This window comes from Pagrus pagrus (genome assembly GCF_965226575.1).
Source record: "Pagrus pagrus genome assembly, chromosome: 24".
In the NCBI taxonomy this organism is placed as follows: Eukaryota; Metazoa; Chordata; class Actinopteri; order Spariformes; family Sparidae; genus Pagrus; species Pagrus pagrus.
The window spans coordinates 9,420,910-9,447,050 of record NC_140206.1 but is presented as its reverse complement, the minus strand read 5'-3'; the positions used below and the strand labels follow the sequence as shown (position 1 = coordinate 9,447,050).

General features: G+C 44.1%; 1 protein-coding gene across 1 annotated transcript in view; it reads right to left on the bottom strand.

The window, feature by feature from the left end:
* The window catches only part of LOC311252996 (dedicator of cytokinesis protein 9-like), a 42,133-nt gene extending 19,448 nt beyond the window's left edge, over positions 1-22,685 (bottom strand). The window contains 11 exon segments of the mRNA XM_084346665.1: positions 369-509; positions 641-715; positions 1,329-1,384; positions 1,666-1,840; positions 1,926-2,060; positions 2,845-2,940; positions 3,636-3,705; positions 5,399-5,481; positions 6,695-6,784; positions 11,922-12,038; positions 22,051-22,685. Coding sequence (XP_084202791.1) covers positions 369-509; positions 641-715; positions 1,329-1,384; positions 1,666-1,840; positions 1,926-2,060; positions 2,845-2,940; positions 3,636-3,705; positions 5,399-5,481; positions 6,695-6,784; positions 11,922-12,038; positions 22,051-22,212 — 1,200 coding nt within the window. The 5' untranslated portion in view covers positions 22,213-22,685.
* Between the last annotated feature and the right edge of the window lie 3,456 nt (positions 22,686-26,141).

The following is a 26,141-nucleotide window of genomic DNA, read 5'->3' as shown; positions in this document are numbered from 1 at the left end:
GTAGGAGGCGTCCGTCTCTTACAGAGACAGAGACCTTGGAGAGTGACGGCAGGAAACCAGCCTCAGACTGGTGCCTAATGCATGATGGGAGGCCCAGGCTGGTTGCTATGGCAGCGGCCATCCCTCGTGCCAACAACACCAGTTTTGGCAGGGGCCAGCCAAGTGGGCCATCTGAACTGTCTGTGATCTTCTTAACTGATTTAAACCTCGCCCTCGTTCGCTAAAGGACGTTTCCCGGAATTATTCCAGAAGCGTGATTCTGTCCTCGCACACACACGTGCATTCACAGACGTGTCGCCTTTATGTCGACTTAGAAATAGACTTGTAATAAACACCGTCATCTATGTTTGTTTCTCACTGAAACGTACATTAGTCGTCGGTCCCTCCTCGTTCTCTGCAACACAGCCCTGCAGGTTGAACGACAGGTCGTGACAGCTGACCAGGACCCTCTTCCCGAACTTCTCTTCAAACTGCCGCACGTCGGGCTCAATGCCAGAGAAATCCAGTTTCTGTGGAAACGGGAGATGCTGTCAGCGAATCAGTCAGTAACAGGAGCAAAACTGACTCTGGTGCCAGGGAGATGAGAGCAATACTCGTTCAGAATGCACAGGGATTAGCATTCAGGTATTATCTTCCTCACCTGTGTGTCAGGATCCAACGTGAAGAGTTTCAGGCGAGCTTCACTCCTCATTTTGGACTCGATGTCTCTGGCAGTCTGTTGAAAAACAAAGCAAAAAAAAAGGACTCGTGGAAGAACAGCTTAATATTTCAAAAGGGAGTGGGATGGAAACAATCAGCCTGTCTAGATCAGAGGCCTGGGTTGGATGTACTGTATAAAAAATTAAGAGGAAGAAAGAACACTGATCAGGAAATCCAGGGACAGTGTTTATAGTCAGTGTATCTCTATAGGTTTGTCACTTCAAGCACCCCTTCCACATCACACATAATCCTTTGATTTTAATGTTGATTTGGTAAATACAACAAATTACAGACTATGCCTTTAAGTGTTTGTTTTCAGACTGCCACGTTCCACCTCCGGACCCCTTTTCAGCACCGGCGTTGGCCTCATCTGGCCTCTACATTTGGAGACCATGCACACTAAACCAGATGTTTGCTTGGTTAGCACCAACGGGAAAATGTGGGGACCTGGTTGCAGGAAATACAGATGTTCAAGCAAGACTCCAGTCACAGTTCAGGCTGTTTCCAAGTGAAGTCATTTGACACCTCTGCAGCGTACGGACTGATCCATATGGCGGTGCTTGTCGCGTGGTCGAACAGAGGTGGCGAGCGTGGTTTTAATGTCGTTACAGATGGAGAAAACAGGCTACCTGAAAGCTGTCTTGAAAACTTCCGGAGGAGAGGTCTGTTTTTCCGTGCTCCTCATCTGTTGGAGAGATCAACATGTGCTCTGTTAGCTAATGCAATTATATAAAAACATAATGATGTGTTGGTCTCAGCTTCTCTAAGCAGAGGAAGGGAGAATTACACAGGAAACTGATAAAAAAAGAGTCAAGCATGAGCGGTTTTAATAAGGAAACAGCCTTGAGATAAATTATTACAGGCGCATCGGAGAAGCCAGCAGGTGCAGCAAGCACCAAAAGACATGGAGAGAAGGCGAACAATACAAAAAATAATTAAGACGTCAAAGAAAGGAGAGAAACGTACCATCATGCAGGTCTCCGTTCCTCTTCTCCTGCATGGCCTGCTCGAAGCTGCTGTGGAGAATCTTGTTGAGGGTGCCGATCCACTCCTCCATCTCTGCCTCGCTGTCGGCAGCCAGCAGGAACGTGCTCTTGTCCTGCATCTTCAGCTCGAAGGCAAACCGACGCACTTTGCTGTTCTGAAACGAAACTCTGATTTCACACATTTGCGCTCACGTCTGGGCAGTTTCGAAGGCCTCGGCGCGTTAGCGCAAGGTCCTTTACCTGAACGACCCCCATGCATGAGTCGAGGAAGATGGTTCCCTTGGGTTCCTTGGAGGTGTTCTCGTCTTTGTAGAAGTTGAGGTTGTAGGAGCCATCGCCCAGCTGGGCCAGATGGAAGTACCTCCTCTTGAAGGACTAGAGGATGAAAATACAGAAAGTTTAACATCCCAAAAGGCCTCGTTCTCTCTAAAAATACCACAAGGGTGGAGATGGGGCGTGGGAACGCTTAGCAAAGTGAATATGTACAACAATTTATAGGCTACCACAAGCAAAGGCTAAATTGATTTCCATATGTGCACAAATATCTAACATCGATAACATGATTTTTAACCCAAAAAGACACTTTTCTATGTAAAGATTGTATCCAGACGAACAAAATCAATCAAAAGGAACAAATAATGGCACGTCTCTGTTTTCTGCCTGCCAGACGACTGATAGCAGCCTTCTGGGAAAGCACGAGCAGACCACAGTGGGCAGCGCAGATGTTATTAAGTCCTGCATTAGAAAAGGTTACTGATATATCAAAAGGAAAACAGGACATGTTTGGGGGACCGTTTATCGCTTTTGTGAAGTTTATGGACTTGATGGATGATGAAGAAGTGGAGGGATTAATTCTCCTGCAGTATGTTGTAGGTGCGCTGGATTATTAACTGCGGCTGTGAAAGATTTAAACTCCACCGTCTGTCTCTCACCTTCCAGCACTTCAACTTAATCATGTATGAAATGTCATTTAGTCGTGTTAAAAGTGTTGCTTGCAAGTCGCCTATACGCTTTAGGCTTCATATGACAATGACGACATCGACTTAAAGGGGAAGTCCAACAATTTTGTACAGCATTACCAGCAGAGTGCCCCTTTAACCACGCCGCTAACGCTATTAGAAGAGGCTGTGAAACGCTTGAGTGGCGTCGCTGTACTCACCCGCATCGTGACACTGATCGCGCTGTTCATGTTGCCTTTGTACAGCCAGCCGTGTTTGGACACTCCTCCCTTCTGAGAGCTGAGGGACGCCGTGTCCTGCAGGAGGAGGCGCAAACACATCCGTCAATACATGTTTTCTACTGTAAATGAAATTAAACAGGGATATTGTAGACGTTTATGTCTGTATTCAAAACACACGCTCGCACATTTACTTTGCTCTGAGCTTAAAAATGTGCTGACCGTCCTCGGGGCGAGTGGGAGGACAGGCCCACGTTGACCGACCTGTTCCCTCCTGACAGGGAGGCTCTTAATTAAGATCAACATTTACATCAACAGCGCACTTCTTTAATCTCGGGAGATTTCGGTCCATTAAAGGTCACCTGCCCCTCGGTTAAATCGATGCCTAAAGCGGGGTAATTATTGTCGGGAGTGGAGTGCCCTTAAAATCCAAGAAATGTCACGAAGATGTCAGCTGTTCTGGGAAACGACCGGGGCCTGGAGCATTAAACAAAACATCCAAAGGTTGACTTCTAATAAAGGAGAGAAATTAAATAAATGAATACAATGTTGTGCAATAAATTAAAGGACACTGTGCTCTGTTGCCATCCCTTGTAATCAAGTTTGTTTGAGCGGGGCTGGAGAGAGGTTGAACTTGTTGCCCTCTCTCTCTCTCTCTCTGTCATTGTTATTAACTCTGTAATGGCTTGCTGAATAGCCGGCGTGAGAAGACAATGGGACAATCAAGAATTCCCTCAACGAAGAGGAACAGGGCTCGCGATTGGGGGACTTACCTCGTCTTTTTCCACGTCTTCATCCACCTCGAACAGGTGAGGTGCCAGTTTCTCAGGCCTCGACACCTTACTGAAAGTACAGGGAAGAGATCAGATCAGGTTTAGACTCTGAGCTAGTTCAACTTCAGTTGTCATAAACAAAACAATGAGCAAAGAGAGATTCAGAATGACATAACAGCAATAACAGAGTTTAAGGGATCAGTCATTTTGGGAAAACAAGCTGAGTAAGATGTCCCTACATCTGAAGATAAAGCCAGGAGACAGTTAGCTTAGCTTAGCACAACTATTTGGAGGCTCCTGGCCAACAAACAGTCCCGCACAATCATCCCTAATGTTTTCTGTCTGACAAATTACCCTCAGCTAAGAAAAACACAACTTGTCACGAAAACAGAAAGCAGAACTCAGCTGAATATTAACCCGACCCAGCTATGTAATTCGATCAAACTTATTTGATCTAAAGAAGTTTCTGTCGGCCGCAATTTTCGACCAAATGAGGACCCCGTGTCGCTGTCAGGAATAGGCCGGGGGAAAAGTGCAGTGGAATAATGAATTCTGGATGTTTTGGAAGCAATTGCGAGAATTGTGGCATCTTTCTTCAGCCACGTTTCCACCACAGGAACTTTTCCCAGGGATCGGGAACAAAGGGTTCGAATTAAGTTCCAGAGACATTATTTTAACCCCTAAAAACTCACTGCTCAGGGTGGTTAGTCCAGGCCTTACTGGGCCTTTATGCTGAGGACGAAATACAGAGGGAAGGGCTCAGAATCAACAGAATATTTTGCCTAATCGACTGCGTGCTGAATGTAGACAACAACAGCCTGAAGGAACCTTGAAAAGTAGTTCCCGAGACAAAAGGTTTCAGGCACTTTGGGTCAAAACCATAGCTGGAAATGCCGCCCTTGGTAGATTTGGATAGACACTCAAAAACTAATCCCAAATTCTTGACCTCGTAGCGCTAAGAAATAGAGTACACATGTTTCAGAACAATACTTAAGGGTTTATTTAATTTCAAGGCCACACAGTAGTGCTTCTAGTCATACAGGAAGTGGCTCTAATACTGCAGCTGCTCCTCTGAGTGCAGCTCAGATCCCAGACGGACTGTTTGCCCTTCGACCTTTACAAGACCCAGCTCGCTCTGGGGAACGACTAGTATAAACAGCGCCAGGGCCAAGGCCGGGGCTCGTCTAGTTTTTACTCTCCGACGTCTTTAATGTGACACGCAACATCTGTAAAGCACATTCCTGTCCTTAAAGAAAGTGGCTCGAGCGAGGACACATAAGGCATTGTGGGATTTCCCTTGAGCTTTAGTGATATCTATCAACAGTAGTCCCAGAATAGTTGTGCTTATCCTTGGTAGGAAAACATAGGAAGCCTCCTATTGTTGTTGTGGAAGAGCTCGGAGCCTCCGAGACGCACGCTTCCGTCTTTCTAGAGATCTGGCTAAAACATTCGCTGGGCTGTAAACAAAGGGCAGTGTCACTGAACAACAATAAGATTTACAACATCCCCGGGACGGCCTTTGCAGCATCGTGCGGTATGTGGTGGACGAGGCCGGCTATTCACTGAGCAGATATGAAGACAGAGTAAACACAAAGTGCCCAATCCGAGCGTGATAGACTAAACAACTAGATGGCAAATTGGTGGGCAATTAGATGTTTGGCTCATGTGAAAACAGAGTAGGTGGCAGTGACCTTGAACGCAGCTCAGTAGGTTGAAGTCTACACTTCAACGCACCGGTTAGTCTAATTCAGAAACACACTCACTTTGGGAGCTGGCGGAAGTCTCCTGAATACTCCTCGTACTTGTAATTGACCACATGCCAGTCGGACTTGTAGGTTTTGATACACTGCAGAGACAGAAGGTGAAGAAGAGGCGAGGGGTCATTACAACAGGAGCAGATTGAGACGTGTACTTACACACAAGGTCCAGACACCGTCGACCTCAGGTTTCTAAAACAACCTTGGAAAGTACGGGAATATTTGAGTTGCATCCAACTGATTTAGCAAGACAAACATTCATCTTATTATATGTCAGATAAGGGAATAATACTGTATTTCTTTCTAAATGATCCTGGCTCAAACCATGTGGCCTTCTGTCAACCATGGACAAGGAATAAAATCACCTTTGCACAGACATTTTATAACATCTATTGATCCATTTTGTCATCATCATAAAATGAACTGCTGTTCAAGCTAACAAAGCTGCTACTCAGGGGTTATGTTTGGTTAAAAAATATTATTTTATCCCGTCAAGAGGGGAGACGCAAGCTAAACATCTGTAAAACAAACACTAGTAGTATCACTGGGTTGGTGTCGTGCCAGTATGTGCTCATCAATTCTGCGAATTCATAAAAAACACATGTAGAGTGAGGCAAGGGGTCACTAAAAAGCGGAAAAATAATTCAGGAAAATATCAGCACATCTGTATAAAGCTACGCAGCTGCTCCAGATGTAGCTGTGATGTCATTCCTGGCTGCAGCCATGGGGGACTGTCCCCCATCAGGCTCTATCGGACTACACCCCAAGCAACCCCAGCACACGGCTCCTCTGTAACAACATTACATGAACCACCAGTTGAACTGTGGACTCCATCTGTGTGCCGATCCTCTGCACTGCCAGGAAACATGTGAGGGTGGAGAACATGAATGGAGGTTCATTTAAAGGCCAACAGCAAAGTATTTGACGCGCACCATATCGATTTTCCCTTATCTCTAACTCGTGTGAGTGGTCAACAAACGCTTTCCTCTTTTGAAAGCGTTCTCTGAAATCTAATCAGATCCGCTTTATCCAAAAAAAAAAAAAAAAAAATCAGAATGAATCCTTGGCTTGATTCCTGTCTGAACTTATGAGCTCCAATATCTGATGGGTCTTCAGGGTGTGAGAGCATTATCTGGACCGAGGCGAGGCACCTGTGTTCGGGTGAAGGGAGAGAAAACATGGCCGCGCTCCAAACAAAAGGATAAAGAGGGGTTTCAGTCACGACCGAAGGAGGTGGAGGCCGAGATCGAGGGATAAAGAATGGACAAAGCAGGCTTATGTCCAGGTATGTATTAGTTTTACCTCTTGGACAAACAGCGAGTGAGCTTCTTTCTCAGCGGTCTCTGGCACGGTGGAGAACAGAGTCCTGCCCTGGCGCCTCAGGGTGCAGATCTGAGGAGAGAAAGGGCAAGCAGGCATGAAAAACAGGTCAGATAGAAGAGACGGGCACAACAGATCCATCCTGCCGATGTTTTCATAAAACACGCACATAGTAAACACATTTCCTGCTTCAGGTGTACGTTCAGTGTTGCTTTTACTGGTCCTTGTGATTATATCAAACTTCATTGATCCCCATGGAGCTGCTCTCTTTGTACTTTCCTTCAAAGGAAGGTCAGAGATCAAGGTAAGGTGCTGAGCAGCCTCCTGAGATCAGTGCTACGCCCAAGGACACTTCAGCAGACGGATGCTACATGCTAATCCTTTCTGATTCGCTCTGACAGCTGACATATAACTGTCTTGCAGAAGCTTAGATGAAAAGATTGATACTTTTCTCATGTTTGTACACAAAACATAAAGCTACAGCCAGGGGAGGGTTAGCTTAACTTTTAGCCTAGCATAAAGGCTGGATACAGCTATCCTCTTTTAGGTCTACCCAGGTTATATCTACTTTAATCTCTCATTTTTTACATTTAAAAGATTCACTTATTTGCTTTCTTGCAAAGATTTAATTGACAGGTTTGATGCCGCTCTCAATATCAAGCTGGAGCCAAGATGCTACTAGCTTAGCATAAAGACTGGAGGACAATGGAATCAGCTAGCATGGCACATCTTGTTTGTTTTATCCATATAGACCAAAAAGTAAAAACAACACGTATTAAACAAGAACATGCACTTATGCTAACCTAAGCTAGTCGCCGCTTGGCTCTAGCGTCACATTAGCTTAACTTAGCTTAGCATAAAGACTGGAATCAAGAGGAAATGGCTAGTCTAGCTCCGCCAAAAGGTTTTTTAAAAAGCATACACATTTTATCTCATTTGTTTCGTCTTCACAAAAATCAAAATGTGAAAATGACTCCAGGAAGTCCTTCTGCGGTTGTTTACGTATGATTTTCCTCTTACTTAGATTGTCCTAAGCAATTTTACAGAATATAGAGCAGTAAGAGGAGGGCCTTTCACCATTACTTCAACCCACAAAGTAACCCAATGAACTTTACAAGGAAGATGAGCCCCATTTTAATTCATACCAGTTTCAAACAAACCACATCAGCAGTCACATATCATTTTAAATCTTGAAGCGAGGTCCGTCACTGATTGGGAACAACAACATAAGCCTCGGCTCACTGGTATCTGACGTCGCTTGTATTTCCCCAAAGATTGAACTATTCTTTCAATGTTAAAAAATTAATGCAATAAAGATGAAAGGAGAAAGGGAAAAAAAAGCAGCAATGCAGAGAATGTTGTGCTGCCTGTTTTATTCAAGTCCTAATTCTTCTCCCTGCTAGCCTTATTAAATGGATACAGCCAGAGAGAGCAGAGCGAGGATCCATACCCGAGGAGCAAGAGATGCCTCGGGGCTTGCAAGTCATCCAAGCTATTGGACGCTGCCGCCGCCATTGCTCCCACTTAAGTGTTCTGCTTTTCTACTCAGCCCTCAAGGGTGAGTAGGAAACAGTGGCACAATGACCTAGTTTTGTCATAGATCTCCTATTCTTACACTGGCAAGTAGTTATTGCCCTCATTTGTCCAGTTCACTCTCGGAATAGCAATTAAAGACGTGTCAGTAGCCCAAGCTGAGCTCAGTTTGTTCAGCCTTGTTTAATCTGTATGCGGATCAAAAAAGTAATAAAAATCAGTGACACCAATTATATTTTAAAACATCTGCAGTAAGGAAAGTTTCTGTCGTTCAGGCCAAGAAAGCAGTGGTTTGGCTAGGGCTACGAAAGACTGGAGATGTTAGGAAAAATGTCATTTCTATTCTTTTGTTGTGGCTGTATAAAAGGAAAAAAGATTTTATTAACTGAATAGTTAGACATTTTGGGAAAAATTTGCTTTCTTGTCCTGAAGATAACATTGATAGCACTCTTGTTCCTGTACAATAAATATGAATGTGAGCCCAGCAGGGGGTTAGCTTAGCTTAAGGAACACAGCTAGCCTCTCTTCGGTCTACCTCAATTTATGACGAGACTGATGCTGCTCTCAAAATGAAGCTAGAGCAGAGACGCTACTAGCTTAAGTTAGCATAAAGAATGGATAGCATAAATGGAATCAGCTAGCCTGGCACATCTTGTTTGTTTGCACTCTCATGTCTTTCCTAGCAAGGATGCGTTTAGCCTAGCTTAGCTAAGCTCAGTATAAAGCCTGGTGGCATGAGGAAACAGCAAGCATGTCTTAGGCCGAGGCTGCCCCATGTTATATCTCAGGTAATCTGTCATTTTACATTTTAAAATAAATGTATTTGCTTTCTAACAGTTGATACAGTCTCATAACTAAAGCTACACTAAATATAAGGCAAGGTTCACAGCTAGCTACGGTTAGCATAAAGACTGGCAGAAGGCTGACTCATCTAGCCTGGCTTGTTTGTTTAATCTAAACAAAAGCCAAAATGTAAAAGCAACACATATTTAACATGATGTAACATGTTAGTGAGTGAGCTTTAGAGGTGCTGGTATGCACTCTTTTTTTTTTATTCACCTTTGTACGGAGCCAGGCAAGCCGTTTCCTCCTGCTTTTAACCTTTATGCTAACCTAAGCTAGCTCCTGGCTTAACCTTCATATTTGGTCTACACTCATGATAGTGGTATCAATCTCCTCATTAAACTCTGGGCAAGAAAGAAAATATTTCACAAAATGTCCAACTATTGCTTTAACCTGAGCAGTGTGTGGACAGGATGAGATAAAACCACAGGGGGTCAGTTTCCCTGCGTTTGGTGGTCATAAAAACTCCAGGGCGAGGAGATAACGGCTGAATTTTAATATCTGGGCGAATATCCAATTAGCATAGCACAGCGTGACGCTTCACGGACACCTATTTTCTCTTTTCTATTTGCCTATTCACTGAAACCAAACCCATCAACACACACGCAGCCCTGTCCGTTTGACCGGCCGCTCACGGGAGGTTCTGACCAAAGCGCGCCGCTGTCAGTCAACCGTTAGCTAGAACTGCTGGCTGCCAATTAACAGCATTCCTTTCACAGCCATTAAACCGGAGCTTTGATGGCCTCCGCTGGGCCTGAGGAGCGTGTTCCCACAGGCGGTGACACGGCAGGGCAGATAGGGTGATGCCAGGCAGGTATGAAATGCTCTGGAGTGGAGATATTCGGGCGTGAGTGGTTCGAAGACCACGTTTAGTCCAACATCCATCCAAGGATCTCTCTAACATGAATCTGCATGTATTGGGAAGCTAATCCAGAACTTCACATCCTTCCCAAATGAGGCTCTCTCTTGTATGCCCAGTAAATCGTGCATGTGTGTGTGTGTGTGTGTGTGCAGCACGTGCACACGCTACACCCATATGTCTGGCTGGCTCCCCCCTTCTCCTCTCTCAGCCCGGTGATGTAAAACATATGGCAGGTTAGACAGATGGACGGACAGGGTCACACACACTCTCACACACGTAGTCCTGGGCAGTTACTAATGGCTTTGCTCTGCAGACAACCCTGTAATGAAAACCACTCATCATCCACCGATTGTGAAATAGTCTGGAAGCTGTACGTTGAAGATTTCCCACCGCTTAAATACACAGTTTAATTTTTTTACAAAAGGTTCAGTGATTTTCTGGTCAAACGTAACTCAAACGGCAGGAAATTGTTTTTTCTGGGACTATTTTCAGCAGCGGATGAACCCGTGCTTTATGTTCTTGCGACTATTTGGATATACGCACGATACTTCTAGCAGAAAACATTCATTGTTGCTTCGGGTGTGCACATGGGATTCGTTGCCAAGAAGGAAAATATTGAATCTCACCAGACCTTCAAAGTCTGAATCAGGAGACTTGAGGAATGACAAACATTTGAAAGCACGAGTCCGCCGGTGTTTTCTCTCTCCCTCGGCTCAAACTGGGAGTGGACCCCGCTGAGATCCGTCTCAGCGCCGCGGTGATGTAATGTTGACACGGCCTTTCAGCCTCTTTGAACATAAGCAGCCGTTACATGTAGCGTGTAAATGTTTATAAGACCACGAGCCAGCGATTACATACAGTGCATGTACAAGTCAGGTTTATAACTGATTTCAGGCATCGATTCACTGGGTCATATCATCATTTGCCAGCTGACTGCTGCTTTCTGAACACGTACTAGTCTGATGCTGCAGCTCTTTATGAAGCTTTTGACTTGAACCTGCTGCTTCCACTCCTCAAGAGGCAGATCCACCCTCACGCAGCACATCATCCCGCTGAGAATACCAGGAGTTACTCTGTGATGACGTCTCGCTGTCCTCACTTTATCTCAGCGTGCCTCACCCGCCTCGCTCTCAGACTTTTCTACATTCCCCATAATTACCTCAAACAAACCTGCTGAGAGCAGGTGGTGTTTTCAGCTGCTCGTATGGGTGGGGAGAGGGCAGGGAGAACAACAGAGATAACAATGGGATCCCAGTGGTGGAAAGTACTGTGCCTAGTAGAGCTCGAGGTAATTGTACAACACTTGAATATTTCCATTTATGCTAATGTGTACTTCCTCTCCAACACCTTTATCCAACAGCTTTATCTCATCCCTGCTTGAGACTATCGGCTCAAAGCTACATTAGCAGCTACTAGAATAAGCCATGCGCTAGTGTGATAGCTAGCTCAAGTGGTATCAAAGTGACATAATCAATATTATATGAACAGTTCATCACATGACTACTTGTATAGCAATGAGGTTCCTCGTAGTGATAAACCCTACCCCAAGACTCTCCATTCGATGGTGCTTTTTAGCCTCTTTCAGCTCATTGTTTTGGTTTTATAACCCACAACTTTAACGTTTTGGTTGACGCTCACCAGCATCAAGCTGTTTTCAGAACCCACAGTACATCAACAGCTTACAGACAAAGCTAGCAACTGGCTAGCGGACACTGCGGAGCATTTAGCCGCATCTTCTGGATGTCTTGAGTACTTTAGTTGTGTTGAATGTGGATGGCAAACAATCCAAAACATCCTTCCAAGCGGCGTTATTTCCTACGTGTAAACAGTGGTGTCATACCGCTGCATTAGCCTTAATCAATACCAGATTCAAGGCCACTGCTCTGCGATCAGGTTTGACCTATGAGCGGGTAAAAGCTAAACAAAAATGTACCTACAGGGCTCAATGAATATCTCTCTGCCACGTCTTACCTGAAAGTCGTCCGTGGGGAACTGGAGCATGTCCCGCAGCACATCACTGATGATCTGGGTTTTCCTCTGTAGAATCACATTCTCGTAGTCCAGAGGCTCGATGATCTTTGGCTTCACCTAACAGAGAAGATTACAACAGAGCGTCAACAAGCTGCGAGGCATTTGCTTTCTCGATAAATATTTGCGGTCGTTTAGTGAATCTTCATCGACCACTAATTGTACTTTAATATGGGTAGTAATCAGTGGATGGGTTGTGGGATGAGTTACAGAGGAAAATCTGGGGTATTCAAGCTTGTCTGGACAACAAGTTGCTATTGTCCTTTCACAGAGTTACTGGTTGACAGCCACAGAAGCAGGAACTGGCACAGAGACACATGAATGTGGGTTAACAGAAGAGATGATTGGTAAGAAAAGCGAGGGATGGATGAGCGAGAGTCTGTGTGTGCCATTGTACCAGTCACTGTGTCATGGGCTCAAAATACAAATCTCAAAGAGAAACCGGGAAAGTCTGAACAGGATTCTTCATTCCATAGTAAATCCGTACGGTACTTTACGACAGAGGGGGCTTTGTAGGCATTGATGCTTGCCAGTAGGTAAGATAGTGGAGCCTAGTTCATGATACAGCAGAGATTAAACTCCCCCGGCGCTGCAGACATCGGCTCTTACATTCCTCAGAAAAGACCAGAGGGAGTCCTCCACTATGTCCTCCCTCAGCAGACTGGACTGTGATTACAAAATAAAACAAATATGACACACATGTGCCTTCATATTAAGGAAGTAAACACAGCTTTGATCTATTTAAAGGTGAGCTAAAACAGAAAATGAGGACGTCCTACCTAATCTATACCTGTAGATTCAATCAATTTCAAGCACAGACTTAAGGACACAGTGCATGAAGTTGTGAGTCAACACTTGAGAACAAAGAGAAAGCTGAACTCAGCAATGGTAATAATCCTTTCCTCCCTTCAATTTCCTTTGCTTTAAAGCATCACAAAGAAGACCGGATTTGTGAATAAAAATAAGTAAAATGATATTGTTGTTCCCTCTGAAGCTTAAGACGATGTCTCCAAATTGCTTGTTCTGTCTGACCAACAGTCTATAACTCCAAGATGTTCAGCATACAGACACAGAAAAGCAGGAAGGTCCTCACAACTGAGGAGCTGGAACCAATGAATGTTTGGCATTTGTGCTCGGAGGAAATGATGTAAAGGATTAATCGATTACCTGTAGCCGCTAGCGAAAATAGCTGCTAATCTATTTCCTCCCCCTATCAATTAATTGTTTGTGTCGGCTCTAATGTGAGTTTAAAACTCATCAATAACATTCTGTGTGTGAACAGTTTCCTAAAAAGCAGCTTTATTGACCATACAAACAAACAAAACAAGATTAAAGATCAGTAACCATGCTAGCAGCTGTTGTAGGCTGCTGCTTGTACTTTGCACTTCAAGCTAAATGCTAATGCCAGCATGCTAACATGCTCACAGTGACGATGGTAACGTGCTAACATTAAGCAGGCATATCCTTTATTTAGTGTGTTAGCATGCTAACATTTGCTAACCTATTCAGTCTAGTCGCCAGAGTAACATGTTGGCTCACACCTATCATATCACCATTTCTAAAAAACTTGTCATAGCATGTTCAGATAATATATATATTTATATAATATACATCAGCTGACTTCAATATCAGAAGGAGGACCGGACGGTGTTGCTTGACAGCTAGGCCAAACAGCTGCCAAGCTAGAGACCAGTGTTCAAGACTGTGTTTCAGCATTGGTAAGCACATCTCTGGATGGAGACATAAAGACATTTTCCAGCCTCTTTAATGGCAACAAAACCCAGATGTTTTTGATTAGACTTCTGGGAAATTTGCAGTTAAAAAGTTGGGTATTTCTAACGACATGTAGGGACAATTTCCAGCTGTGTTTGTGGCGACAGAACCAACCAAAACATGACCTTTTCCTGTCCCTAACCTCGGTGTTTTTTGTGCCGAACTAAAAATTGTACACAAATGTTGAGTTCAACATATCCGTGGTTTATGGGTAAGTACACTACCAACATTTATTGTGGCGACTGGATTGGATAATTGTTCATAAATCGGCAAATAAGTATTGGTCGAATAAAAACTTGGCGCCAGAGGCTCAGCTTAATTTTGTACAATTCTCGTTAAGGGAAACATGTTTGTACCAAATTTAATGGCAACCCATCCAGCAATTGTTGGGATACTTCGATCGGGACCAAAGTGGTGAACCGACCGAACCGACGGACAACCAACAATGTCATCACTCTGACTCACGCAACAGATCTAATTCATCAGTCTCATCAGCCACTAGACAAAATATGACTCAAAGTTATCGCTCATCTCTCTGTCCATCTCTACATCATCATACCTCCCAGGTCCGAATGTGGCCACTAGGCGCGGCTATGATCCAGATTATTTGGATTAGCCTCCTTGGTCTGCGTCCAATGAACACATGACAATCTGAGGACAATTAAAGGTCTGACCATAGCATGACATTTTGATTGGTCCGACCAATCCTCCCGATGACGCAATGAAAATATCCCTCCATATCTCTCAGCCCTTTGGATGTAAAAGATCATCTGATAAGCAGAAAATCGTCGGTCCCAATTTCCAACTGGATAATTGCCATTCAGACGGAAGATAACGTTATGCAGCTGTGAACTGTGACTCGTCAGTAATTACCTCACAGGAATACATTACATCTTTCTTGTATATACGTACAAGAAAGATGTGTGGATCCAGTTTAACTTAAAGCCTGATGAAGATGTTATTCTGCTCTATGAGGTCAGTTTGCTAATACTCTTACCTAACTCGTGACTACTACGATTTATAATCCAAATAATCCGAAAATTGGGAAATTTTGAGAGTCAAGCGTTTAGAAAAACAGTCATAAAGTGACCAGTTCTTTGGTTTCAAACTATAGAAATATTTACATCTTTACATAAAACTTACAGTATATGCAGCTTCTTCAACAAACCAGCGAATCTCGCTGCACCAACTTTGCAGCCAACTTGGCAAACCCCCTGACTCTGATGCTCAGAAGCGGTTAATGAACAAAGGGAGCCACAAGTGCTCCATTTCCTAAAAAAAGATCAACATCCAACCCCCTGGAGAGGTGTACCCTGAAGCTGCCATTTCCCGTTTCCGCCGTTACCGTTTTTTAAATTATCTTCAAAGCTGCTCTTGAAAGAAAACCTAAACGATAAAAAACTCGGTTAAACAGTCAGATCAGATCAGTTTCCTTTTAGCGAGCAACTCCCAGAACGACAGAAGATTTCATAAAGCCTCTAAAAGTAAAAGATGGCACAGTCCCGCACACTTACCGCTGCCACCTGTGACCCAGCCTCCACCTCTGCCTCAATCTCAGCCAGGCTCTTGTACTGCTGTGGAGACTCTATCACCATCTCCCTTTTGGGGGCTTTGCCAGCCCGGCCCTGCATGGTGATCAATCCTATGGCAATCAATCAGGTGTGAGACTCACTGCACACACACTGCCATGGCACAAAGTTGCCCACAGTGTGTGAAGTGAGAGAGCTTTGTCGACCGTCCGGTGAGATTCCCCTCTGTGCTCAATCACAATAGCCCAGCCTCCCTCTCCCTCTCTCTCCCGCTCTGTCTCTCATCAGAAGGGCAGGGCCCCTCCCACCCTCACAGCTGTGCAGCTGTGAGAGTGTGTGTGGATATGTGTGTGTGTGTGTGTGTTTGTATGTACAGTATGTGATTTGTGTGAGGAGGAGGAGGAGGAGGAGGGGAGGAGAAATCAACCACTCCCCCATTAAAAAACTTAGAAGAGGCCCAGAGATCATGTCGTCATGTGCCTGCTCCACCTGCCTAGTGTGTGTGTGTGTGTGTGTGTGTGTGTGTGTTTCAAATAGAAAGTGTCAGAAAAAGGTAGAAGAAAAGGAGTTGAATGGAAAAAGTTTTGCAACATTTTAGATTATACTGTAACCTGCAAATTACACTGTATATATACAGTATGTGTTACTACTGATACACTGGGAATTACTGGGGAAATACCAGTAGGTATAAGGGAAGTAGTACTAGGAATAAGGGGCTAATAATGTATAATGATAATAATAATAATGTGTGACTAGATGGGAAGCACATTTACACAATTACAAGCTTTGTGATTACTTGGCTTGGCTTCTGTTGTCACAATAAAAGCTAATTTATTGTTGAATGTAGGCTTCACGCAGAGGTGGCCTACGTCTGATATTAGCGTATCTCCCATGTATGGTTTCGGTGTGTGTCAGCCAATAAATGACAAGAAATGGTACATACAGTACATATGTTTTGAAACAGTCATTAGTCTTTTGTTTATCCAACTGTAAACTGTCCTGCCTGGTAAAATTATTGCTCCTGATCTTAATAAATGTACATTCTGATTAATATTTACTTTGCCAGCTGTTTCAACATTGCGATGGGAATACATATATTTAAAAGTAGCTATTACGGTGATTATTGTGTAATTATACTAGAGTCGTGCTACATATTACAGCCTGCATTCCTAATATTTACTCAAGAATTACCTTGAAAAAGTTTTGAAAACTAATTTCACAGCCTGCGAACTATGTGACTAGACTATATTTACATTGTGAAAGTGTGCAGCATAGTGATCCTTAATTGGTTTATAATCTTACACCGGTTTTAATTGTCAGATGGATCCTACATTGGCTCTAACAACTGCATAGCTGTCAAAATCACTAAAAATAACTCCCACCGGCCAGAGAAACAGTACTGAGACACTCAATCTGTGTTGATAAAGTTCTGCTCCCCATTGATATTGATTCGTTCTCTTTGAACTGCTCCTCCACCGTATCCGCTGCAGCAGGCACCCACAGCAGGGTCAGTGAAAACACACTTCCCTCTTATCCGGCTCTGAGACGCAACACACACACAGAGAGACTCACACACACTCTCCTGCTGCTTCAGGAACACTTTGAGTTGCCCCCTTGTTTCTCCATCCAGTCAGCGTTCTCTCCGAGGAGAACCGCTCGCCTTTAATCTTTAAGCAACGGAGGCGCCTCGGCTCAGCTGTTTTCTATCGCCGAGCGTGTTTCAGAATGATGACATTTAAAGTTTTCAGCGAGGAATTACTGCGGGTAAATTTATGCAAATCCCGTATTTTGGAGTTTTATTTCTTCCCTCTCTCTTATGCTCTTATGAACACAACTCCCAAACCACACTGATGTTTACAAGCCACTGAATCTTTCTGACTCAACGGGCATGATTAATAACTCATCCAATTATTTCTGTGGGGAGAGAGGTTGGGGGTGAGGGAGAGGGGGAGAGGTGGGGTGTCAGAGAGAGGGGATGACACGCCACGGGTCGGGGGATGACTTCAAAGGCCGTCATGACTCCATTACGGTTTGAGCGCCATCGCTGCTAACACAGTGTAGCACAAAGGCAGGCGAGGGTGTGTGTGTGTGCTCGTGTGTGTGCATGAGTTTGACTTTTTGTACTGCGGGGCCCTCTGATGTGTGAGGCACTGTGCATAATTAGCATAACTTGTTTTAACTGTACTCGCTTCAAAGGGACTCGCTGAAATGTACCATTCAGAGAAATAACTTCTTCTGAAAAAACACAGGAAACTGCACAGAGGCTGCAAAATAAGGCAGAGGCCACTCAGCCAGCAGGGCACGCATGAGGTGAGGCGGGATGGAAAAAGCTTCATGAGCCACAGAAATAACCATCATGAATGTAGTGGCATTAGTACCGTGATTATTAAAGGTGCAATATGTAAGAATTTTTGTTGAAAACCCTTAAAATTAACTAAAATGATCAACAGATGGTGAAGAAATAACAGTTTTGATGTTATATTAAAGACATCTTTGTATTATGTTGCAGAGATATCTTCTGACGTTAGCATGCTAACAAGCTAGCCTCTGCACGTCCTGTCTCATAATACTACTTTGTAGCTAAAGAGGCGGTAGTCTGCTAGTAAGCCTCATAGGACTGCTAGCTACACTGCCAACTGAGCTAAGTCGTGGTTATATGCTGCCCCCTACTTGCTTGGAGTATAATTTTCGACAGGTGGCCAATTCTTACATATTGCACCTTTAAAACAGCGTCGAGCAGCCACGAATGGTTGCTTTCATTATTAGTTCATATAAGCTTCGCCTCTGAGTCTATAAAATGTTGTCAAAATTATATGAAATCAGGAATCCGCAATGCTAATTTCTCTTAGCCATGCCAGCAATGACCATGGCAATCACCAACTTTGGGGATCATCTGACTTTTCTTCAACTTTTCTTTGACTGTTAGCGTGCTAACAAGCCAAACCAAGATGGTAAACACGGTTGGTATGCTGGCGTGGCATCAAGCTCGAAGCAGTGCTGTGCAGGGCTGTGGACTTATTTAGACACATAGATAGGAAGCATCGGTCACCCAGCACCCAACCGTCGCCATTTTGTTGTTTTGGAGCCAGAAAGGACCATATTTGGACGAGAGGAGCTTATCCTTATCCTGCTTTATCATCTATTTTACTCTAATGGGAACATAATTTACAAAATGAACATCACGCTGTGTTGACGAAGTTACACAGTCTATGATAAGGACAAAAGGCAAAACAATATTTTTCTCCTCTTTGACATTTTAACTGAAAGGATTAAACCCCTACTTTGTGTTTTCTATTCATGCTGTGGGAAATATCGCAGACTCTGTTGGTGGTTAATCTTAAAAATTATGAGACACAATCCATTAGTTTTGCACCAAAAAAACTTGGATTATCACGCTTAAGCTGGTTGGAAACATTTTATGTTGCCCTTTCGCAGCCTCATTAATTTCGATAGCGTTGGAAAAGGCTGAGAGATTCAACTAAATTAGAAAACCGAGTGTGTGTTCTCAAGGATATTCTGAGGTGAGGTATTTAAAGCAAATCTAATGCAGGTCCCTGACTTGATTTTCTGGCCTCGGTGTGAAATGGACTGCTGACAGTACAGTGTCCCCGGCGTCCTGCGGAGGCCTCAGTGACAGCGTCACCAGCTCAGCGTGATAATCAGCCTCTTGTCAAAGACCCTGGCTGCTCTGAGGTCATCCCGCTTCATTCACCCACATCTCTGGAGCGCTCTCACGCCATCACGCTTCCAGGAGCTATCGCTGGTAACATGCCAGCAATACCACGAGGATGTGTGAGTTCGCGTCTGAGTGTGTGTGTGTGTGTGTGATGGGTGAATGGTGGTGCAAATGAGTTTACAAGGCCATCTGCGTAAGAGCTTGACATAAAGAAAAAAAAAAGTCAGAGAGAAAGTGAAGGAAGAAGCATGGCGTCCATTTGTTTTTCCACAGCTTGAACTCATTAGGACATGTGAGCCTTCCACACCCTTCCCAAGCGAACGCACACACACACACACACACACACACACACACACTGTATAGAGACGTAAAGCGTCACACAAGTCTGTGGAGAATTGCATAAGAGGCAGGTTGACGTAATGTTTGGGAGCCGGCGTTCGCTACAGGCGCCCTGGAGAGAGAAAGTGTGAGGGTGTTGCCTGAAAAACTTCCCCTTCAGACAGACACCCCCCCCCTCCTCACACACATGTAATCACGTGCACGTTAGCTCCCTGACCTAAAACTCACTCATCTGTCACTTTGCCGTCACACGGAGGGAAAATGCAGAATGTGCTTTAATCAAAAGAATCAAAGAGCAGCTCGGTCGTCCGTCCCGCGGTCAAACGTAGAAGACTGTGGCTCCAGGTGATGCAGGGGAAAACATATGGGACAAGTTAAACCTGATATGAGAGATGGGAGTTCCCCGAGTCTCCATGATGTCAGAGCTCTCAGGGGCGCTGAGAGCTCGATTCAAGACTGTGCAGCAACAACTAATGCGCAGAAAGTCCCTTCATGGGATTAGTCCAAAGGAACGACATGCAGATTCGTAAAAACACAGTTATTCAGGCTCTTGTCTGTTTTAAAGGGATAATCCGTAACTTGCACTGGAACGGGAACCTGTGCTGAGGAAGCGATCGTGGCTTATTAGCTGTGTTTCATCCTCACTGTCTATTCACTCACCGAGTATACACTGCTCCACAAAAGAGGCATGGTCTGTCGACGGTCATGAGACAGGAGTCGATGGTACAGATAGGCTACGTCTTTGGAGTAAACTGTGTGAACTATTGTCCCGTTAGCGACTGAGCTAACAGGGGTGCTAACTGACACCAAGCAGGCTAGCTCAATTTCCCTTTTACTTACTGAATGAAAGTAGGTAAAAGATTGTTTTGGGGATTTTCATCATTTCATTCAATATTTTTACCGAAGAGGGACCAAAAGGTTTAACAAGCTTGCTAACTGCTTGCTCGATCAATCATACATTCATCGATTTCTGCCCCATAATTCTCTGCAAACCATCTCCTAAGAGGTTAAATGAAAGTAAATGATGCAACACATCTAATAAGCTACAGTTTTGGACTAATGAGTCCACTAATTGCTATGATCTCATTTAGAAATCGCTTTGATTTCTTCTTTAACTGCTGGTGTGACCTGGCTTTTGACGAACAACACCTCAGGGTGGTTTTCCTAACTTTAACGTAAGTTGTTGCCTGTTTAGGCAAGAATACTTGCATTTCCCCTCTGCGGACCAATAAAGGCTCGTCTTATTTTATCTTACATGACCTGAAACCACGTCTCAAGTGGCTTTAAAACTCATGCACATGTGAAAAACAGCATTGCAAAAGGACGCCGATAGCTCAGAGTCAGAGTCAGAGGGGGAAAAAGGACGTATGTTTTCCAGCTGAAGAAAAACAGTATGACTATGAGATTTTGTCCACTAACTACATTAATGACAGTATTTTAATTCCCAAGAAGGCACAAAATGCCAGAATCTGCATCTTGGTTGCAAGGCCCAAGGCTCAGTCCTGGAAGCTTCCTGTGTTTTCCAGCCTAACTATAATTTGGATGATAATAATATGAGGCTATATTCCACTGCAACCGCACATGTAACTGTTGTTTTTATGGAAAGGGTTATAGGAGGCCAGCCACAGCTTAATGGCTGTAAAGGAAACACTACATCCCAAAGTGATAATGGTTCATAGTGAATGTCCTTGACTCAGTGTGCACTAGCAATCCCACTTAAACCCTTTGCCATTGATTGTCCATTAAATCTCTTTGACTTAACACAGGGGCAGGCTGCTGGCTAATGGAGCTAACTTGAGGGGAAGTAGCTTAATGTAGCAGTGCATAAATCCAAGAGGGGGACGACGTGGCTGAAGGTCGAGGAAAGAAACGCTCAACACCTGGATATTTTCCTTTCCTTACTCAGTAAAATCAAAATCAAACCCTGAGACGTATGTTGTACTTCCTCGCAGCCAAACGTAAAGCTTTTGATGTGCCGCGCCAGTGATTGTGAGATCGGGGGGGGGGGGCACTGAAAGACATACTCGACTTCTAAATCTAGTTTCTCAAGGGAGTCTATTAGGAAGATTATTAGCCCAAATTCTGCTGATCTGTGCAGTAACTCGTGTTTAATCCGACAAGTCTTCGCACTGACTGTAAATTATTCATCTTTTACCGAGTTTCTAATCTCAATGACGCCACAATGTTACGTGTACATGCGTTACATGTATGGAAAATAAATTGCTGTAACTCTAGCTGATCAAATACAGATAGAAAAGCAAAGGAATTCTTCAATTTGGAGGAGGATTCAGTCAAATAAATGCTAATTCTTCAGAAACGAAGGCGTTGTTTTTCTGCAGATAAATCCTGCTTGTCATATGGAGTCTAAAATCAACTTAAAGGGGCATTATGTAGTTATGGAGAAGAAATTCAAACTCAGAATTTTAATATTGACAATATTAATGAGGTAACAATACAAACTTTTTTTCCATTAGTGAATAAACATGCTGTTCTCGGAGGAAAATAAGGTCCCGGAACACTGGTTGAAGCTAGAAAGGTGGCGGGGTCCGCCACATATAAGCAAAATAAAACAGTAGAAAAATAGTTTGTTTATTTTGTTTATGCATTTTGCCTTTTATTTTGCATGATAAGCGTGCTGCATTAAAATAAAACTGGAAAAAGAAAAGTCTTCACTTTAATTTAAAGCACAACTGATCAAAAGAGAGTGAAACACGACTAAAACAGAAGAGAGGTAACATTTCGAAAATGGGTTTACCAGAGCCGTGGTGGGCATCCAGAGTTGCGACCCCCTCAGACTCAGCGTTTCCTCTTCCTCCTCCAGAGCCCCGAGCTCCACCGCCCCCTTGATGTAGCCACAGTTCCTCTCAAGGATGGAGCGCAGCCCCTCCAACAGAACCACGCTGGTGGTGCATCCCATGGTGCCACCGGAGACTCACCACCAGCATGCAGGAAAAGAAATTATCTCAAAACTCTTTGCTTGCAGATGCGGCAGCAGCAGTCCCAACTTGACCTCTTCCACATGTAGAAGGAGTCCCCTTACACAGGTTTTTAAAATTCACTCAGGTGTCAGCTCATCTCCCATGGCCGAGGAGGGATTTCCCGCGTGAAACACGACCACTATCTTCGAAAGCAAATCTCAGCCCGAGTGCCGGGCCGCTGAGTCGTATCCTCCCGTGGGCAGCTCAGCGTGGATGGAGGGATGAGCGCGCGGAGGAGAGAAGCTGCTCATCCAGTCGGAGCAGGGCGTCGACTCTTCCTTCTGCTGGGAGATGCTCAGACGCTCCGCTCTGCTCTCTCTCTCTTCCCCTCGCCGACTCTTCTCCACCCTCCGCCGGTTTTTTCGCTTTCTCTCACTCTTTTCTCAACCTCGTCATCCCTCTCCATCACTCACTCCCGCCTGTCACTTTCACTTCTTCTCTCCTCCCTCCTTCCCTCCCTCCCTCCCTCCCTCACCCTCGCAGCTTAGTCATTTCTCTGACTCTGCATGCTTTGTCAACAATAAAAGCAGACTGTTACCAACAAAGACACACACAGGCACACACGCCCACGCGCGCACAAAAACTGACTGCTGCAGACAATGTACGACTCTTTCTCTCTGCCTCCTTTCCCTCCTTCCTCTTTCTCCCACTCACAGTGAAATTACAAGAGATGCAGTCATCCCGCTGATGTCATTTACATGCGCTCTCAGACATGAAAAGGAATGATTTAACTTCTCTTGACCCGCATCGCCAGGCCCCCGGCCGTTAACAGTCGGCCGGACTGATCTATAAAAGCGCGATGCGTCATAGGACAACAAGGACAAACCTGGCAACCCCTCTGCAAATCATCACCTAATTAACATCACAGCATCTTCCGTCCAGAAGGAAGGATGTGAGCCGAAAGGATGCAGGGCTTGTTTATGTAAGGCTAATTTACATGCACATACGAAACAATTTTCTGAATTTCCTTCAGCTGCTCTCCAGTGGCTGGTGTAAATATTTCATCAGCGGTTGACACACTCACCTACTTTTAAGTGGATGATGCAGCAAAAACGGGTAAGAAGGAGAATCGCATTAAAAAAGGGGGAATGGAGCACAACGTAGGATTAGGGTTTGGAGTCATGGGAAGTGCTTAAATGGATGGAATTAAATTAAAGTGAGTCTCTATCTTTTGAGCCAATAATGAAACTTTTACTGACAATATTTATTGTGGCAATAAATCAAAAGGCTGGAAAGAGATGAAGTCGCCAGAATAAATGTCGGCAGTGTACATTCCAGTAAACCGCAGATATGTTGAAACTTCACGGCTCTTTGTGTTGCAACTTTCAGTTTTATGTTGGGAAAAATGCTCGTTAGGTTTAAATGCAAAAGCCACTTGGTAAGGGATAAGAAAAGATGATGCTTTTGCTCAAAATACTTTGTATTGTTGCGAAAAAGATGGCAGAAAAATGTCCCGTTTTATTAAAAATACTTGATTTTGTTGCCACGAAGACAGCTGGAAAATGTCCTGATGTCTTATTAAAAATACCCGCCTTGTTGCCACAATTAGGGCAGAAAAATGTCCCAATGTCTCATTAAAAATACCCAGTATGTTGTCAAAAAGATGGCTGGAAAATGTCCTGACATCTCCTTAAAAATACCTGGTTTTGTCTCGACAAAGACGGCAGGAAAATACCTGCTTTTGTTGCCACATGGTAATCTGGAAAACGTCATGACATCTCATTAGAAAAAACCTGGTGTTATTACTGTAGAGACAGCAGGAAAAATATTCCCAACATCCCATTAAAAATACCCAGTTTCCTGGCACAAACATGGCTGGAAAATGTCCTGGCAGTAGCAAAAATTAGTGGGAAAGTGGGAAGCAAACTGGCAAAAACAAGCCGCAACGGTAGTAGCAGCAGCTGTCTGGCCGCCTAGCTATCACGCCACCGCCATCCTCTCCTCCTGTTCAGGGGTAAAAGGTGAAAGCAGTTGAAATGTCATTTGAAGTGTAACCACCAAGAGCGGCAAGTGACGAAAGCAGTTAAATCTTCAGTCTGAAGCGAAGATAAAAGCTGTTCAAATGTCAGTTGACTTGTGAGCGGTTGTAGCTGAAATTTCACTTCGAGTGAGAACTGGCATGGAAAAGGTGAACGCAGATGAAGCTTGTAGGTGATGAAAGCACTGGAAATTTCATTTAAAGTGTCAAATAATGAGAAAATCTTGTATGAAGCTGAGGAGATGGAGCCTAAGAGGAGTGCCGAGGTTTAAAAATAGTGATTATATCCGCTTTAAACTGAGGGAGTCACATTAAAAAAGAGTGATCGGAATCAAAGCTGACTTTAGAGAGCTCCCTTTAGAAGAGAGAAGACATTATGCAACTATTTTCATAAATTATCTTCAAGTATAAAATTGGTGGAGTGGCCCTTTAAAGCTGATAACAAGTCTCTTTCATTTCAGTGTTTTCAGGCTCATTCAAAAAGCCTCAGCAGCTTTTCTTTGAACAATGTCATTACATTAGGGCGACTCCTCCGAGGACGCATTAATCTAATGAAATCCAAACTGCACCCCACCGTGCACCCGATAACCTTTTTTCACAGACGTCTGCAGACCAGGCAGACTTTGCACCACGCAGGCCGGCCGCATAATCATTTTATCAGAATCCGCAAAAAGACGTTTATCAGTTGTTTCCGTGTGCTGTTTAGCGATGACGGCCGGACGCAGGGTGAAGTGGAAAAGATTCATTCCCCCTCAGTCAGCAAAGCGAGCGTAATGCTCTTCTCAGATGGTCATTTTTTGATGCAACAAAACAGTAGTTCATCCCTGCTTGATTGTAAACCGACTCCATAAAAATTTATAGGTTTTGCGCTGGCAGTTTTAGAGCAAAACGTGGATTTATTTTTATTAGATTTACAATGCGGTGAACTCTTAAGGACACACTTTTATTCTGTGTTTGAAAAGCCAGATTGATAAATTAAATAAGAGGGATGAATGTTGGTCTCGTGGCAACAAGGCACTGCTATTTTAAAGAAAGTAGAGAAATTAACTCTTTTGGTGGACAGCCATCACTCATGCCAATAAATGTCAGTGTTTTTCTCTTTGCGCAAGCTGCAGGAAGCAAATAAAACATCCCAGACTTAGATTCATAGGATGGATGACTGAATGACATCACCAGGAGAATGTGCCATGCCATAGCTAAATGCTAAACACACACACAAGATCTCTAAGAAAGCACAACTCTCTGTTCTTACATGCTCAAATACTTGCAGCATGATCATTTCTCCACAGATAACAGGACAGTTAGAAGACATGCATCGCTGCTGCCCCCCACAGGCCGCCCCTGACACTGCAACAACACTGAGGCCTGATGACTCACGTCTTACCTCATCTTTTCAAACAGATTTTTGGATAACGCTCCCCACACATCCGCATGAATCAAAGCACACAAAGAGGATGCCATGCGAGCTGCACGCCTGTACAACTGGCCGGAGACGTGTTGTCGTGAAAGCTTTGCCCCAAAACATAATGTAATGTGGCCCGGAGAGCACGCACGGCGTTCAAAAGGCAGCACGGCAGCCAAGTTTCACTGCAGCGGTTTGATGAGAGGGGCATGGAAAAACTATCCGGGGTTTATTAGGGTAGTGACTTCATCTATTGTGAGTTTTATTTTTGCATGCAGATAGAGGGAACTATGTCCAGTGTGATTACACAGCATTAACACACTGTCTAAAACAAGTAGAAAGAAACCACATAGACCATAGTCACATGGCGCCAATTGTCCTCTGACGTCATGCTCAGGGCACACTATGCTAGTGGCTCTTTGAGGCTGTACATGAGCTATAGTGGATGCTAACATCGACATGCTAACATGCACTCACTAATATTCAAT